The sequence below is a fragment of the Rhinatrema bivittatum genome, chromosome 1 (assembly GCF_901001135.1).
Source record: "Rhinatrema bivittatum chromosome 1, aRhiBiv1.1, whole genome shotgun sequence".
NCBI lineage: Eukaryota > Metazoa > Chordata > Amphibia > Gymnophiona > Rhinatrematidae > Rhinatrema > Rhinatrema bivittatum.
Window position 1 is genome coordinate 756,746,229 of NC_042615.1, and position 16,205 is coordinate 756,762,433.

The 16,205-nt window shown below is 43.2% G+C and overlaps 1 protein-coding gene across 1 annotated transcript in view; it reads right to left on the minus strand.

Moving 5' to 3' along the window:
• The window catches only part of TTC23L (tetratricopeptide repeat domain 23 like), a 114,128-nt gene that overhangs the window by 25,296 nt on the left and 72,627 nt on the right, over positions 1-16,205 (minus strand). Inside the window, exon 9 of the mRNA XM_029579026.1 lies at positions 3,817-3,944. Within this exon, the coding sequence (XP_029434886.1) occupies positions 3,817-3,944 (128 nt within the window). The remainder of the gene's footprint in view (positions 1-3,816; positions 3,945-16,205) is intronic.

Here is a 16,205-nt window from a genome sequence, read left to right on the forward strand (position 1 = left end):
GTGGAAGGTCTTCAGGGAGTTGGCGCCGCAGGCAAATTTGACGGGAGAGCCTTTCCCGGAGCACCTATGGCATTTCGGCCTTCAGAAGCTTGGATGATGATTCAGAAGTCCATGGCCCCCGCAACCTGGGCATCTTATTCGGTGGGCTGTGGCATGGTGATGTGCTTCTTACAGGCCGCAAGACGGTGAGGGGCCCTGTTGGCGACGCCAGCATTGTGCAATTCATCCTGTGGGCGAGGAGTAATGGTTATTCATTGTCTTCAGTGCACTGCCAGATTGCGGGGTTTTCATTTTTTTAAAAGCTAAGAGGTTGGGGTAACCCAGCATTAAGTTTCGTGGTCAAGAGAGTGTTGGTTGGTTGGGGCAGGCATAGAGAGAGAGTGATTGACAAACGACAGCCCATTTGGTATGCAGATTTAATGTTGATCATGGGGCATTTCGGGATGGTTTGCTGGTCCAGGTATGAGGTTTTGCTGTTTAGAGTGGCATTCGCCCTGGCCTTTTTTGGTGCCCTGAGAGCGAGTTAGTAGCGAGCTCCAAGGTGAATGTATCGGGTGCGGGTCTGAGGGCAAGTCATGTGTGGGTGTACAACAGCGCAGTTACATTGTGCATACATCGATCGAAGGTGGACCAATAGGGAAGAGGTCATTTTCTTACCTTGGTTCCAGCTTGAGACGTTTTGGTGTGTCCAGTGCGCTCAACTCAGGCTTTTGTTCAGGTAAGGCCTGCTGTGTCAGGCTCTTTTTTGGTGCATGCTGATGGAACGCCGTTGACTGCTTTCCAATTTACTAAAGTTTTGAAGTTGGTCGTGCAGGGTTTAGGTTGGGATGCGGATCGTTATACTTCCCATTCCTTCCACATTGGAGCGGCTACTTCGGCTGCGGAATGGGGGTTGTCAGAGCAGGTGATCAGATCTATCGGATGGTAGACATTGAAAGCCTTTGCTTCGTACATGAAGTGTTGAGCAATTGCAAGAAAGACCGGAACCGTGACTAGGATTTTAATGTTTTTTTCTTCTTTTGCAGAGTCATGGGGGGTCCCCAGTGTTTGGGAATGTGCTTGGGTCGTGGGCCATTCCTTTGTTCACTGGGGTCAGTGCAGGGCTGTGCAGCGACCTTATGGGGAGCACCTGACCTTGGACGCCAAGAGCTGGACACTCAAATGGTTTAGCATTAGGGGCATGAAATGGGTGGATTTGTTATCCTTCTTGCAGGAGTGTGTTCACGACTGGGGTGTTCCACAAATTCTTCTCATTCATTTAGGGGGTAATGATATTGGGGGTTGTTCCTGCAGAGAGCTGGTAGCAAGGGTTAGAAAAGACTTTGCATTCATCATGAATATGATGCCCAATACGCGGATAGGATGGTCCGATATCATTTTTCGGTTGTGTTATAAGAGTAAGCCCCTATGGAGGAGGGGAGTTAAAAAAAAACCTGAATAGACAGATAGGTAAGTGGGTTGTAAAGCAAGGGGGTTTTTTTTGTGAGACATGAGTGGTCCTGGGTTGTCTCAGAGGGTCTATTTTGGGATGATGGAGTACACCTTTCCAATGTGGGCATAGATGTTTAACAACGCTTTGCAGGAAAGATTGGAGCAATTGCTAGGTAAATCATAGGCAGCCGCAGTGGGGGAACAAGGGCAACCAAGGTTGTCCTTGTTTTGTGGCAGAAAACCCAAGCCCAATGTTGTTAAGTGTTATTGTTGTATTGTACAGGGGCATTGGGGGGGGGGGGGGGATAGAATCTTGAGTAGTTTGGGGCTGGTACATGAGATGACCAATGAGCAAGGAGGGAGAGGGGGCCGATGCTCAAGGCCGTGTGCTTACCCTTGCTGGGAAGAGGTGGGGTAAGATAAGGGGAGGAAATTGCTTTGCCCTACCACTGGGGCGTGGTGGTGAGTGCCTTGTGCTGGAGGAGGTGGGGTGGGTGGTGTTTTTCCAGGATTGTGTATTAAGATTGATAGGGCTCGGGTTCAGTGTAGAAAATAAACTGCGGCCTTTTGTTAACCATGGAAATTGTAATGTCATTTGTGCAGAAGGGGGATAGCGGGGAGTGAGACGAGTGTCTTGCCTCTCTATGTAAGTTAAGGCGGCGCAGGCTAGTCTCGCGCCGCTGACATTAACATGAGGAGAGCGCTGCGAGCGAGCGGGAGGGGTTGGGTGGGGGGGGGGGGGCTAGGAGATGGTAACCTTCGGTGATGGCAATATTTTAAAATGCTGCCTCGCTATTGGTTGCCCTCCAAGCAGGATCGTGTCGCGAGGCATTTCCGCCTCAGTCGACCCAGGGAATGGGAGAGGCAGCAGCAGCAACTTGCTTTTTCCCTCCCTCCCTCCCAATTTTTTGTGGTATGTATGGGTGAGTTATGTGGTTTTTCTTGTTGGTTGGTATGCATTGTCGCAGCAGTGGCGGAAAACCCGAGCCCATTGTTATTATTGTATTGTAAAGGGGCATTTGGGGGGGAGGGGGAGAATCTTTTGTAGTTTGGGGCTGCTATATAAGATGGCCAATGAGCAAGGGGGGGGGGGGGCCCGATGCTCAAGGCCGTGTGCTTACCCTCGCTGGAAAGAGGCGGGGTAAGATAAGGGGAGGAAATTGCTTAGCCCTACCACTGGGGCGTGGTGGTGAGTGCCTTGTGCTGGAGGAGGTGGGGTGGGTGGTGTTTTTCCAGGATTGTGTATTAAGATTGATAGGGCTCGGGTTCAGTGAAGAAAATAAACTGCAGCCTTTTGTTAACCATGGAAATCGTATGATGGCAGATAAAGGATAGGAAGGCTCATCTAGTCTGCCCAATTTACTACCTGGTACAAGCAAAAATTTCCCAGTTGATCTTGACTTTCCTGTCACTTCTCTGCATATCCCATGCTTTCTTGAATTTCTTTACTGTTATTGTTTCTATTACCTCCACTGAGAGGCTGTTCCATGCATTCACAAACCTTTCCATAAAGAAATATTTTCTGCTGTTGTTCCTGAGTCTACCCCTTTGGAGCTTCATACTGTGACCTATTCTTCTAGAGCATTTGTTGCTTCTTGTGCATTATTTATAACTCTGAGGTATTTGAATGTCTCTGTCGTATTGTACCATTTCTTCTCTCCAGTCTAGCATATACATAATTAGGATCTTAAGTATAATTTCATATGACTTTTGGTACGCATTCTGCACCATTTGGTAGACATTCTCTGGACTATCTCTACTCTGTCTACTGTATAATCTGTTGGAGGTATGGCTTCCAGAAGTGGGCACAATACTCAAGGCGAGATCTCATCAGCAACTCCTATTGCACATGGACACAGGATGCTTAAATCTGGCCGTGAAGGGACAGGGAGAGGAGGAGCACAAGAAGGCTTTTTTAAATTTAGAAGATTCTTTTTTTTTTTTTTTTTTTGTGGGAATGAGCTTGGACCCAACTTTTTCATTTTATGTTTCTTTTCTATTTTGTTTGCTGTTTGTTTTCATTTTAATCAAAATGAAAGAAAAACAAAAAAAAATATGGAAAAAATAAAATAAAATGAAAAAAATCAGTGCACACATCTATCTCTCCTTATACACTTAGGGGGTAATTTTCATAAGGATTTACACGTGTAAATGTAACTGCTATTGTAGCAATTTTCAAAAGCCATTTACTTGCGTAAAGGACACTTATGTGAGCAAATCCTATGGACAATTCATGGCATATATTGTAGCAATTTTCAAAAACCCACTTACACGAGTGAAATGCATTTACTTGAGTAAAATCCAGTTTTAAGTGAGTAAATGCTTTTTAAAATCAGGCCCTTAGCATCTCTTTAGAAAATAGGCTTGTTAGTTAGATTTTGTTACCTGATTTCTTCCGACTTGTACGAGCCATTTGCTGAATTCCAGAACAGCACTGAGAGTCTGTGTATCATATGGCCCCAGTGTAACTCGGTATGCATTGAGGCTCTCTACAAAATACATTTCAGCAGCCTCTAGAAGATAGCAATAGAGTAAATGATAACAAATAAAAGACAACTCTTTTCCACCCAGACTGATATTCTCTCTCTTTGGTTTTTTTTTTCACCACTTTGAAAGATAAGCAGACACTTCCCATTGCCTAAACCAACACCAATTCCCTGCCCCATATCCTCTACTTAACCTTTCAGCCTTGCTCAGAAGACTGTGCTCATGAAGAAGTAGTTAAACTTAAAGTAGATATAGTAATGGGACCGGAAGGGATATCTCCAAAGTTACTATGGGAACTTAGAGATGTTCTGGTTGCTCTGTTGTCTGACCTTTTTAATGCTTCTTTAGAGTTGGAAGTGATTTCATATGATTGAAGACAGGCACATGTAGCTCCTCTTCACCAACATGGAAGTAAGAAAGAGTCTAAGACTACTAAGAGTGGTTAGTCTGATCTGTGTGGTGTTTAAATCAATCAAAATGCTGTTAAAACAGAAGATAGTGCAGTTTCAGTAATCTAATGGATTATAAGATCCGAGTTGGCATGGTTTTTACCACAGATGGATCTTATCAGACAAATCTGATCAATTTTTCTGATTGGGTGACCTAAGAGTTGGATCAGAGAGAGCGCTAGATATAGTGTACTTGGAATCAGTAAGGCCTTTCACATGGTTTTGCATAGGCAATTTCTAAATAAACTGTACACCCTTGGTAAAGGCAAAAAAACAAAGACAACCTTATGCCGTGGAAAGATTTTATTAAATTATTCTAGTACAGAGCCCGACTCTGGCCGAGTTTCGCCAATCAAGGCTGCATCAGGGGATGACTTCTGATGGCAAAGAAATTACATAGGTATAATCTTATGATGTAACACTGTCATATCAAATTTTCAGTCTTGATCATGCATACAACTCTCTCCGCTTCACGAACTGACAGCGTATCTCACGAGGATCTGTCCTATTGTGTTTGAGAGGTTGTGAAATAGAAGGCAAAATACACATCGTCTCTATTCTTGCCTTACCCTTAAACAACATAATTTTGAGCGAGATACACTGTCAGTTCGTAAAGCGGAGAGAGTTGTATGCATGATCAAGACTGAAAATTTGATATGACAGTGTTACATCATAAGAATATACCTATGTAATTTCTTTGCCATCAGAAGTCATCCCCTGATGCAGCCTTGATTGGCGAAACTCGGCCGGAGTCGGGCTCTGTACTAGAATAATTTAATAAAATCTTTCCACGGCATAAGGTTGTCTCTGTTTTTTTGCCTTGGCTACGTGGGACCGCCTTCCGATTTGCTTTATTGGACCCACCCTTGGTATAGGCCCTAAAGTAATTAACTAGATTAGAAACTGGTTGAATCAGAAGCAATAAAGAGTAGTAGTAAATGGAATTCTTTCCAAGGAAGGGGGCCGTTTCTAGTGGTGTGCTGCAGAGATTGGTCCTTTGACTCTTTTTTCAACATTTTCATAAAGGATATTGAGGAAAGACTATTGGGAAAGGTTTGTCTTTTCACAGATGATATCAAAATCTGCAACAGGGTTGATTGCCAGGAAGATGTAGAAAACATGAGAAGGAATCTAGCAAAGCTAGAGGAATGGTCTAGAGTCTGGAAGCTAAGATTTAATGCTATAAAATGCAGGGTCATGCATTTGGGCTGCAAAAACTCAAGGAAGTGGTACAATATAGGGGGTGAAATTCTACTTATGAAACAAAGTGTCCAAACAGGTGGATAACCCCTCCATTATTTCTTGACCATCCTTTTCTTGTTTTGATGTTAAATCCCTGTTTAAAACACCCTGTTTGATGTATTTCTAACCTGGTTCAATGTAAACCGACGTGATATGTCTTCTCATGAACGCCGGTATAGAAAAACATTTAAATAAATAAATAAATAAGGTGATGACAAAAGCCAGAAAGATACTTGGGTGCACAGGGAAAGGAATGGTCAGCAGAAAGGAGGTGATATTGCCCCTGTATAAGCCCTGGTAATACTGTGGAATTCATTTGGAATACTGTGTAGAATTCTGGAGACTACAACTTCAAAAGAATATAAACCAGATGGAGTTGGTTCAGAGAGTGGTTACTGTTAGAATTCATGGACTCCTGGGTGGTATACACTATACTGTATATATATGAGGCTCAATGCAAATACTATTACTTACACCCTAAGGAATTATACACCAAACAAAATTATCGCCAAAAAATAAAAATTATGGTCACATAAAAAATAAACATTCACCTTCAAACCTATTCACCTATTGATATTTATATGTTTCTGAAGCCTAACTCCTCAAGAGTTACAGCCTGAATGCTGCTCAGCCATTTCTGATCCCAGCATGAGGTAAGTAAATGTGTGGTATACTCTCCATTTTAAACATTATTTAAAAATTATAGAATTATGAATGTACATGAAAGATGTGCAGATGGAAGTAGCCAGGGTTGAAGCCTTGACAATTGGCACTATCGCTCACATTTCAAATTTGTGCTAACTCAATCCCTCTCTGTGTCCGTTACCATATGTCCAATATACACACACTTATTACATTTAGGAGGATTTTGCAATTGTACCAAGGATACTTTCTTTATTGAACCAAAAAAATGGATCCCTTGTGTGGCTGAGATCATCATTTGGCTGTGAGCATACCAAGTGTAATTTTAATTAAATTGGATAGTCTAAAAGCCTAAAAAGAATTTAACAGGTTTTAAAATGTATATAGTTAGAGGATAAGGTAAGTAATTGTGAAATATACTCTCCACTTTAAGTAACTTTTTTAAAGATCATTGAATTATGGATGGGTGACCCCTTTTAGGTGTGATACATTTGAGAAGTTTGCAGCAATGGTAGGTGTGAGTTAAGGAATTATGTTTTTGGAGGGTGTATATAGGGTGCTTCCACAAGCACTGGGAGGAGTAGTTCCCTGGAGTTCTGCAGTAACAGGAGTTAAGCTGAGCAATTGTAAGAAAGCTGGAGCCTGAGGACAGCAGGGCTCTGGTTTCTATTCTTTTAGATCTGCCAAAGAGATCTACAAAATCTCTCTGGTAAAGGCACTGGGCGGCAACTGGAAGGACCAGTATCCCTACTCCAGGGGACACCAATTTTTGTCCTGGGAAGACTCTTACCACTGAGTATAAGACAAGGAGAAGTTTCCTGTTCTGCATTGAGGCCTAAAGAAAACGACAAGGATATATTGGGGATCAGAGAGGGAAAAATCTTTATTTGGACTGTATTCAAGAGACAGGAGAAAGCAACTCTTTTTGACCTGCTGGGACTGTCAGAAGAGCTGTGCTTTATTATTTCCTGAATTTATGGACTGTTTTGCTGATTTTTTTCCCTGCCTTTTCTTGGACTTTAGAGGGCTCTAAATAAATTATGTTTTCTTAAGAACATAACATATGTCATACTGGGTCAGACCAAAGGTCCATCAACACAAGTATCCCCTCAAACAGTGGCTGATCTAGGTCAAAAGTACCTGGCAAGTACCCAAACATTAAATAAATTCCATGTTACTAATGCTGGCAACAAGCAGTGGCTGTTCCCTATTGATCAATAGCAGTTTATGGACTTTTCCTCCAGTAACTTATCCAAACCTTTTTTAAACCCTAGCTGCCTTAACCACACCCAGAACTGTTTTGCAACAATATCCTAGGTGTGAACTATTAATTTGGACTATGTGAATTCCCCTTGGGCCTTATAGAAGCTATTCCCCACGGGATGAATCCTGATCTGAGTCTGCAATCAGTTTCTCACCCATACAGCACTCAAAAGTGACCTCACCCTCGGGCCGATACAGTACAGTGCGCTCCAATGGAGCGCACTGTTAACTTGTCATTGGACGTGTGTTTTCCCTTACACCTTATTCAGTAAGGGGCGGAAAACGCGCGTCCAACCCGCCAAACCTAATAGCGCCCTCAACATACAAATGCATGTTGATGGCCCTATTAGGTATTCCTGCGCGATTCAGTAAGTAAAATGTGCAGCCAAGCCGCACATTTTACTTTCAGAAATTAGCGCCTACCCAAAGGTAGGTGCTAATTTCTTCCGGCACCGGGAAAGTGCAAAGAAAAGCAGTAAAAACTGCTTTTCTGTGCACCCTCCGGCTTAATATCATGGCAATATTAAGTCGGAGGTCCCGAAGAGTAAAAAAAACAAAAAATAAAAAAATAAAAAATTTGAAGTCGGCCCGCGGCTGTCGGGTCGAAAACTGGACGCTCAATTTTGCCGGCGTCAGGTTTCGAGCCCGCCGACAGCCACCACTCCAGGCCAAAAGGGAGGTGCTAGGGACACACTAGTGTCCCTAGCACCTCCCTTTTGCCCGTTTCTACCGCCGGGCCTCATTTAAATACTGTATTGCGCGCACAGGCAAGTGGCCTGTGCGCGCGCCGGGAGAGCGGGCATTTGCCCGCTCTCCCGTGGACTTTACTGAATCAGCCCGTTTATGAAGGGAGGTTACAAATGTATATGATCAGCCTTGACAATTGGTGCTTACTGCTCACAAGTTTCAAACATGCTTATTCAGCCTATTTTTGTGTTTATAAAAATAAATAAATCTACCCCAAACTTCTTAGAGCTCTATTTACTAATCATTTTCCCCATAGACACAAAATGGGAGAAATCCTTTAGTAAATAACCCACCTTAGTTTGCAGTTGAAATTATTACTGTCCTAAAGCGACAAGATAACTCTGCCAGAGAGTATTCCTAGTAGGCTAATCCCTTGTAAAGATCCCCTGGGTGTAACTGCTTGTCTGTAGAAGCAAATACCATACAAGCAAGAGGAACAGGGCAAATTTGATAGAACTGAGTACGTTCTTAAGTTTGAACTGAACTTTCCATGAAATGGGCCCAGCACGGACTGCATCCACTTAAACAGATTATGATGTTGGCAGTCTCTCTCTTCCCCCAACTACATGTTTAACACATTAATATTATTTACAGCTACTTACAGTATATATCATCTTTACTCCATAAAGCCTACAGATGGTAGAAATGTGGCTGTTCTGCCTGTGAAGCATGGGTGCCAGCCTCGGATGGCTCACAGTAAGAAGGCGTGAGGGACAGAAGATGGATACAGGCTTTACTCTCGCCACAAAATGCACCAGAATAGGAAGATTGTTAGAAAAGCGAAGATAGGAAAGAAGAAAATTGACCAGCTGAGAACAAATTTCCCTCCTAAAGGAGAAGAGTGGCCAGCTCATCTTTAAATATGGCTGAAAGCAACAGATGTAAGCAGATGCTTTGGGACACTTGAGATTTTGATTTATGAAGCACCACTGATGCACTGCAAATGGGAAGCTGTATGACACACCATAACACTTTTTAAAAATTACTTCAAAGCCTTTATTGGATTGAATGTAATAGAAAACAGAAGCACAGAGTAATGCACAGACAAGCAACAGGTCACAAGAGGAAATTTAATAAAATCAATGTTTCAGTCCATAAAACAGGGGTTGGCAATATTATTTGGCCACATGTCAAAAATCCTTTAGTGGTAGATATATTCCAAAGATAGCTGGGGCTGGGAAAGTTAGCTGGATAAACATATCTGGCTACTTAGCCACGATATTCAACAGCGTGGCTGCGCTACTGAATATACCCAGACAACTTTTAGCTAAGGGGATAAAAGTTTATATGGCTAACTTTAGACTTCCTCAATAGCAAGTCTAACTTATCTGGATAAGGATGAATATCGCCCCTTAGCTGGATAAATAGCTCCTCCTGTTACACCCCTGTCCTGCCCTACCCAACTCCTAGCCAGATGATTATTTAGCCAGGTAATAGTTATCCAGCTAAGCAACAGCTGCTGAATACAGCCGGATATTCACACGCCACCACTTAGCTGGATAAATCCAATCAACCTCTTAGTAACTCTTTCAGAGCTGTTGTGTGCTGGAGAAGGGTGGCGGGAGGGATCATATATGTGGCAATCACTTTTCACCCTTGCAAATGGTGTTTCCTATTGTAATTCCTCCAGTGTTGGGATCTGCCAAACTAACACCATCAAGGCCTGATGCACTAATCCCCTGCATGGGCATCTGATCCCTCTCTCTGTCCCATATACCAATATATGGCAATAGTATTAGGGTCAAGAAGTGAGCACAGTCTAACCACAGCTTACATCCATGGAGCCTGTGATTGTGTGCTGCCTTATGCCACATTTACTTTCTAATACTGCTAATGGACCTGCCTTGAAGTACAATGGAAAACGAAACAAGAAGACTCTCACTGGGGAGGGGAGAAGATTGATGTATCAGGAAGAACCCTATTGCAAGTTGGAAGTTGCTGATCCCTTCCTAGCAGTAACATTTTCATCAGGGTAACTAAGCAGAAATTTATCCAGGCTTAAATCCCCTTTTTAGGGTAGTCCTAACCATGGGCGTAGTGTCCATAGTGCAAAAGGCGCACAGGCACCACCAACTTTCAAAAGGAGTGTGCTGAGCACCACAAACTAGAAACACTATCCCCGTGGTAGCAAAGAAGATTCATGATGCAAGGCCACCATGGGAGACCATCCCTGTGATGACAAAGAAGGCCTGCGATGCAAGGCCACCATGGAGCTCATTCCTGTGGTGGCAAAGAAGGCCCACGATGCAAGACTGCCATGGGAGCTCATCCCAGTGGCAATAAAGAAGGCCCGCGATGCAAGGCCACCATGGAAGTCCATCCCCATTGGCAGTAAAGAAGACCCATGTAAAGGGGGTACCTAAGGTTAATAAATTAAAAATAAAATAGGAAAATGCCCAGAGGAGGAAGAAGGCCGTGGCACGTAAGGAGCCTGCATGCTGCAAAGAGAGAGCATTGTGGGAGCAAGGAGCAGGCCGATTAAGGGAAGTAAGCCAGAGACAGGCCCTTCCCTCAGCATAAGGCCGCAGCAGGAGCAGTGATAGAAAGCACAATGTGAGGAGGAAGCTGACCTTTCCCCTATGCACTCAACCGTGGTGGGGGAAGGAGACAGGAACGGCAGCTCTCAACGGCGATGCCAGGTCCAATGCAACACAGAGAGGGAGCGAAGGGCCTTGTCAGCTGGAAGCCGGCCCCTCTGTTGCCTACTTCAGTGTTTCTAGCCAGGTGAAGCAGGGCAGCAGTGGCGACTAAAGCCATGATACTGACAGGCAGAAGAACAAAGATGAGAGGAGGGGTCCACAATGAAAAGCACTGACAGGCTACCCCAGCATTTCCTGCCATCCAGCTATGCCCGGATGTGGCACTGGGAGGAGCAGATAAAGGTGAGCAGTGATGAGGCCAGAACAGCTGACGGGAGGCAGCAGCTGTGACTGCCCTCAATCAGCGCTGCTGAGTTTAAAAAAAAAAAAAGGGAAAATGAGCAGCAACTGGCGATCGGGCCATGAGAAAGCTCCGATGCAAAGAGCACAGTCATGCTGCAGTTCATTGATATCATCGATGATGTTGAGTGCATCGGGGAAAGTTCGGCTTCTTCAGCAACCCTTTCTCATATCATGTTCTCTGGTACTGCTCCTGCTGTGGCCAGATGCTGAAGGAAGGCCTGTCACTGGCTTACTCCCCTTCATCAGTCTGCTCCTTACTCCCATGATGCTTTCTCTTCTTCTTTGCAGTATGCAGGCTCTTCACAGTATTGCGGCTTTCCTCCTCCTCCAGGCATTTTGCTGCACAATTGTGGCTTTACCGGGCCCTTTCCTAAGGGCCGTTTCAGTCTCAGCTGTTACTTCAAGCCTATCTCTCAAACACATCTTATTACTGCCAATGCTGCTGCTGCTCTACACAACTCGGTCTCTAGCCTCTGGCAGTCCTTGGTAGCCACGCTGGGAGCTGTTACTTGCTCCCGTGTCTCTGCTCTCCCTGTTTCTGGCTCAGCTGTTTCAACCTCGGGATCCTCCTCACTTTCCTTCAAGCTTCAGGAATCAGGTAAGTTTTATTTTTAATTTATTAACATTGGGTACTCGCTTTACACCTGCAATACAAAGATGCCATGGGAGCCCATCCCCATAGCGGCAGAAGAAGGGGTTTGAGGGTGAGGCCCAATGCCTGAGTTTGGGAGTATGCGTGTGTATGAGAACTTGAGCTTGAGTTTGGTGGTGTGTATGTGTGTTTGAGAATGGAAGCCTAGGTTTGAGTGTGTGTGCGTATGACAATGGGAGCCTGTGTGTGTGTGTATGTGGGTGTGTGTGAGACAATAGGAGCCTGGGTCTGTTTGTGTGTAAGAATGGGAGCATCGGGGGGGGGGGGGTGTTTGTAAGAATGGGAGCTTGTGTATATGGTAAAAATGGAATCCTGTTTGTATGTGAGAATGGGAGCATGTGGTGGTGGGGAGGAAAGAATGGGAGGCTGAGTGTGGGTATTTGCATGGGAGAATGGGAGCCTGGGTTTATGGAATGAGTGAGCTTGTATGTGTGGCAGAACATGTGAAAGTGAGAGCTTGTGTGTGTAAGAGAGTCTATGAGAGAAAGCTTGAGCCTGTGTGTGTGAGGGAGGAAGGGAAGAAGGAACAGAAAGAGAAGAGTGACCCTGGAAAAGAAATTAGGAAAGGACTGACAAAAGAAAAGTAGAAAAAAAGAGACTGGGATCCACTGGATTAGAAAAATAAGAAGATCAGACAATAAAGGTAAAAAAGTTCCAGCATCTTCCATGTCCTGTTCCCAAAAGGGTCTTTCATAAGAACATAAGACATTGCCATGCTGGGTCAGACCAAGGGTTCATCAAGCCCAGCATCCTGTTTCCAACAGAGGCCAAACCAGGCCACAAGAACCTGGCAATTATCCAAACACTAAGAAGATCCCATGCTACTGATACAATTAATAGCAGTGGCTATTCCCTAAGTAAACTTGATTAATAGCCGTTAATGGACTTCTCCTCCAAGAACTTATCCAAACCTTTTTTGAAACCAGCTACAATAACTGCACTAACCACATCCTCTGGCAACAAATTCCAGAGCTTTATTGTGCATTGAGTGAAAAAGAATTTTCTCCAATTAGTCTGAATGGTTCTATTTCTTCTTTTCTTTGGAGAGGATTTGACAATAGACAGGCCTTCCCCTATCTCATCACTGATATGCAATCCTTCCTTATCATCGGTGACAGTATCTGTAGATACCGATGACTGGTTGGTTAACAGTCTAAAGTTTTTAGATCAAATTTGGGTGGGACGGAGCTTTAAACATTTGAAGACCTTTATACTGAATTTGGAATATTTCCTCTTTAAAAATATTTTTATGAGCCGTTGTGCAGAGAATTACAGGGTGGAGATGGTGCTACTTCTTCTTTACAACCCCATACAGGACTGGAGCGACTATCAACAACCTCTCTCTACCAAACCAAATTGATTTCTCATTTATATATATATTTACAAGATGAGCCTAAAACTTTGGAAACCAATATAATACTTATCAATAAATGGAATGTTGATTTGTCTCTTCAACTTGATGATGATGATGATTGGGGGGATATCTGGCATGCTACTTTAAAATGATCTAGATATAATATGAATCGAGAGCTGATGTTTCTTCTCATACATAGAGCATATAGATACCCCTTATTTTTTTGCAAAATTCACTGCTGCAAGTCCACTGTGTTGGAGAGGTTATGGTATACCAGCTTCCTATTTACATATGTGGTGGGACTGCCAGATATTAACTGAATTTTGGTTACAAGTAAAAAACTCTATCTTACATATAACTAATTTTGGTGTTCAGCTTATGGCATCTTTTTGTCTGCTGAGATGCTGGGAAGAAGATCCTCCAAATAAACGACCTAAAGGCTTATTTAACATTTATTACATGCTGCCAGGTTAACCATAGTCTATTTTTGGAAATCGAAACCACAGTTTAGACACTGGAAGCAAGTGGTTGCGGACACTGTCATAATGGAATGTATGTCCCACACTCTTGATGATACTCCGCAAAAGTATGAGTCCACTTGGAGAACACACTGGAACTGGAGAAATAATTTTTGTGAAAAGGACTGGTTGGACACTGGAGATATAGGGACATTTTTTTTTTTTCTTCTTTCCACTCTTTTTTTAGGTACTACTTGAACTCACATATTAAATGCTTTGTTGTTATCCATTTTTCATACTGATTTTATATTTTCTGTGTCTTTAAATAAAGAGATTAAAAAAATGTTTTTTGAGTATTTAGAGACTGGACTATGCCATCTCTGGGTATGTGCATTTTTTATATTTTTGTATTTTGCTCTTTAGAATTTCACTGTCGAGAGTCTGGTTTCTCCAGTTTCCATTTCAGTTTTATTTGCATGTTTCCATTTCTAATTTGTGGTCCCTTATTTCTGTATTAGGTAAGGGTTAGACTGTTCTGTCCGTGTTTGACTGAAGTGCAGCATTTCTGCTAGCATGTAGTTTCTCTTAGAGATGTGAATCGTGTGCCAGATCGTCTTAACGATCAGATTCGGCTGGTGAGTAAAGATGGCGCTAGCCATCCAGTGCTCCTACCATGTGACAGGGGCCGGCCAATGGCACGGATACCCTGTCACATGGTAAGGGCAAAGGGGCATCGGCGCCATTTTTTTTTAGAACAGCTGATGCCTGGGAACGGGAAATCTTTCCCCGAGGCCCCCCTGGATCTCTCCTCTCACCCCAAGGCCCCCCTGGATCTCGCCCCAAGGCCCCCCGAGGCGCCCCTGGACCACCAGGTACTTTTAAAAGGTTTTGGGGGGGTCGGGAGGGGGGGTCTATTTAAAGGGTCGGGTGGTTTGGTTTTTTTAGCGGCGCGGGCCTCCCTAAAAAAAAAGGGTCGGGAGGGTGGGGGAGTCGATTTAAAGGGTCGGGTGTTTTTTGTTTTTTTTTTATCAGGCCATCGGCGCCATTTTAATTAGTGGCAGCCAAAATGGTGCCAATGGCCCGAGAGCGGGAGATCGCGCCGGGCCCCCCCCCCCCACTGGACCACCAGGTAACTTAACATTTTGGGGGGGTTCGGGAGGGTGGGGGAGGGTAAGGAATTGGTTTTAAAGGGTCGGGGTGGGTTTAGGGGTTGTTTTGGTGTGCCGGTTTTCCCGCCCTCCCCCAAATAATTCCCGTGCCCTATTTAACGATACAATACAAATGCCCCTGACGATAATTCGGGGGCATTTGTATTGTATCGTGCACTCTAACGATTTAGAACGATTTTAAAATTATTTGACGATAATTTTAATCGTTCAAAAATGATTCACATCCCTAGTTTCTCTATAGGGATTTATCAGTATGGCTTGTTCTATTACCCCAGTAGGTGGTATTAATGTTCTAGAGCCTGGTGTAGTATTTGCATTGCTGCTTTTTCATAAGGTTGCTTTTATTTGAGTCCTGAGAGTCAGTGCTGTGATTGTATGATATGGCAAGGTTCTAGGCATTTTTGTTGCAGGGTTTTTTTCTTACTTTACAAAATGTTTAGCAGTGGATGAAGTCTTTATGCTGAGGTGATATCAGAATTTGATTTTTTTTTCATGTTGTGTTATACTGTGGTAAATAGCAAGTGTAATTGTGTGTTGCTAGTTTTTTTTATTTAGTCATATGGCAACAGCAAGTTTTCTGGAGCACCACTAACTTCAGCAGTCACCCTATGCCCCTGATCCTACCCTACCCTGTAAAGTGCAGAAGCAGGAATAAACTTCTGTTCAGGTTCAGAGTAAAGTACAATGCTACCCAAAGACCATAAGCAAAATGCATTTGACAAAATCGCTCTTGACAGACTCATCAGGAAATTGATGACTCATGGGATAGGAGTCAATGTCCTTTTATTTTGGTAACTGACTAAAAATAGGACACAGAGAGTAAGACTGAATGGTCATTTCTCTTAATAGATAAAGAGAAATAGTGGAGTGCCCCAGGGATCTATCCTGGGACCAGTGCTTTTTAATATATTTATAAATGATCTGGAAAAGGGAGCAACAAGTGAAATGATCAAATTTGCAGATGACCCAAAATTTTTTTAAAATAGTTAGATCATGAGCAGATTGTGAGGAATTGCAAGAGGTCTTTTCCAGGCTCAGGGACTGGGCATCTAAATGGCAGATGAAATTTAATATGGACAATTGTAAAGTGATGCATGTAGAGAATAATAATCTAAGCTATAGGTAAACAATGCTGGGTTCCATGAAAAGGATCTTAGAGTATCATTATGGATAATACTTTAAAATCCTCAGATCAGTATGCAGCAGTGATAAAAAAAAAAAAAAGCAAATAGAATGTTTGGTATTATTAGTAAAGGAATGGAAAATAAAATGGAAGATGATATAATGCTTCTAAATCAAGCCATGATGCAACCACACCTAGAGTTGTGTGTGCAGTTCTGGTTGCCCCATCTAAAAAAATTTAGCAGAA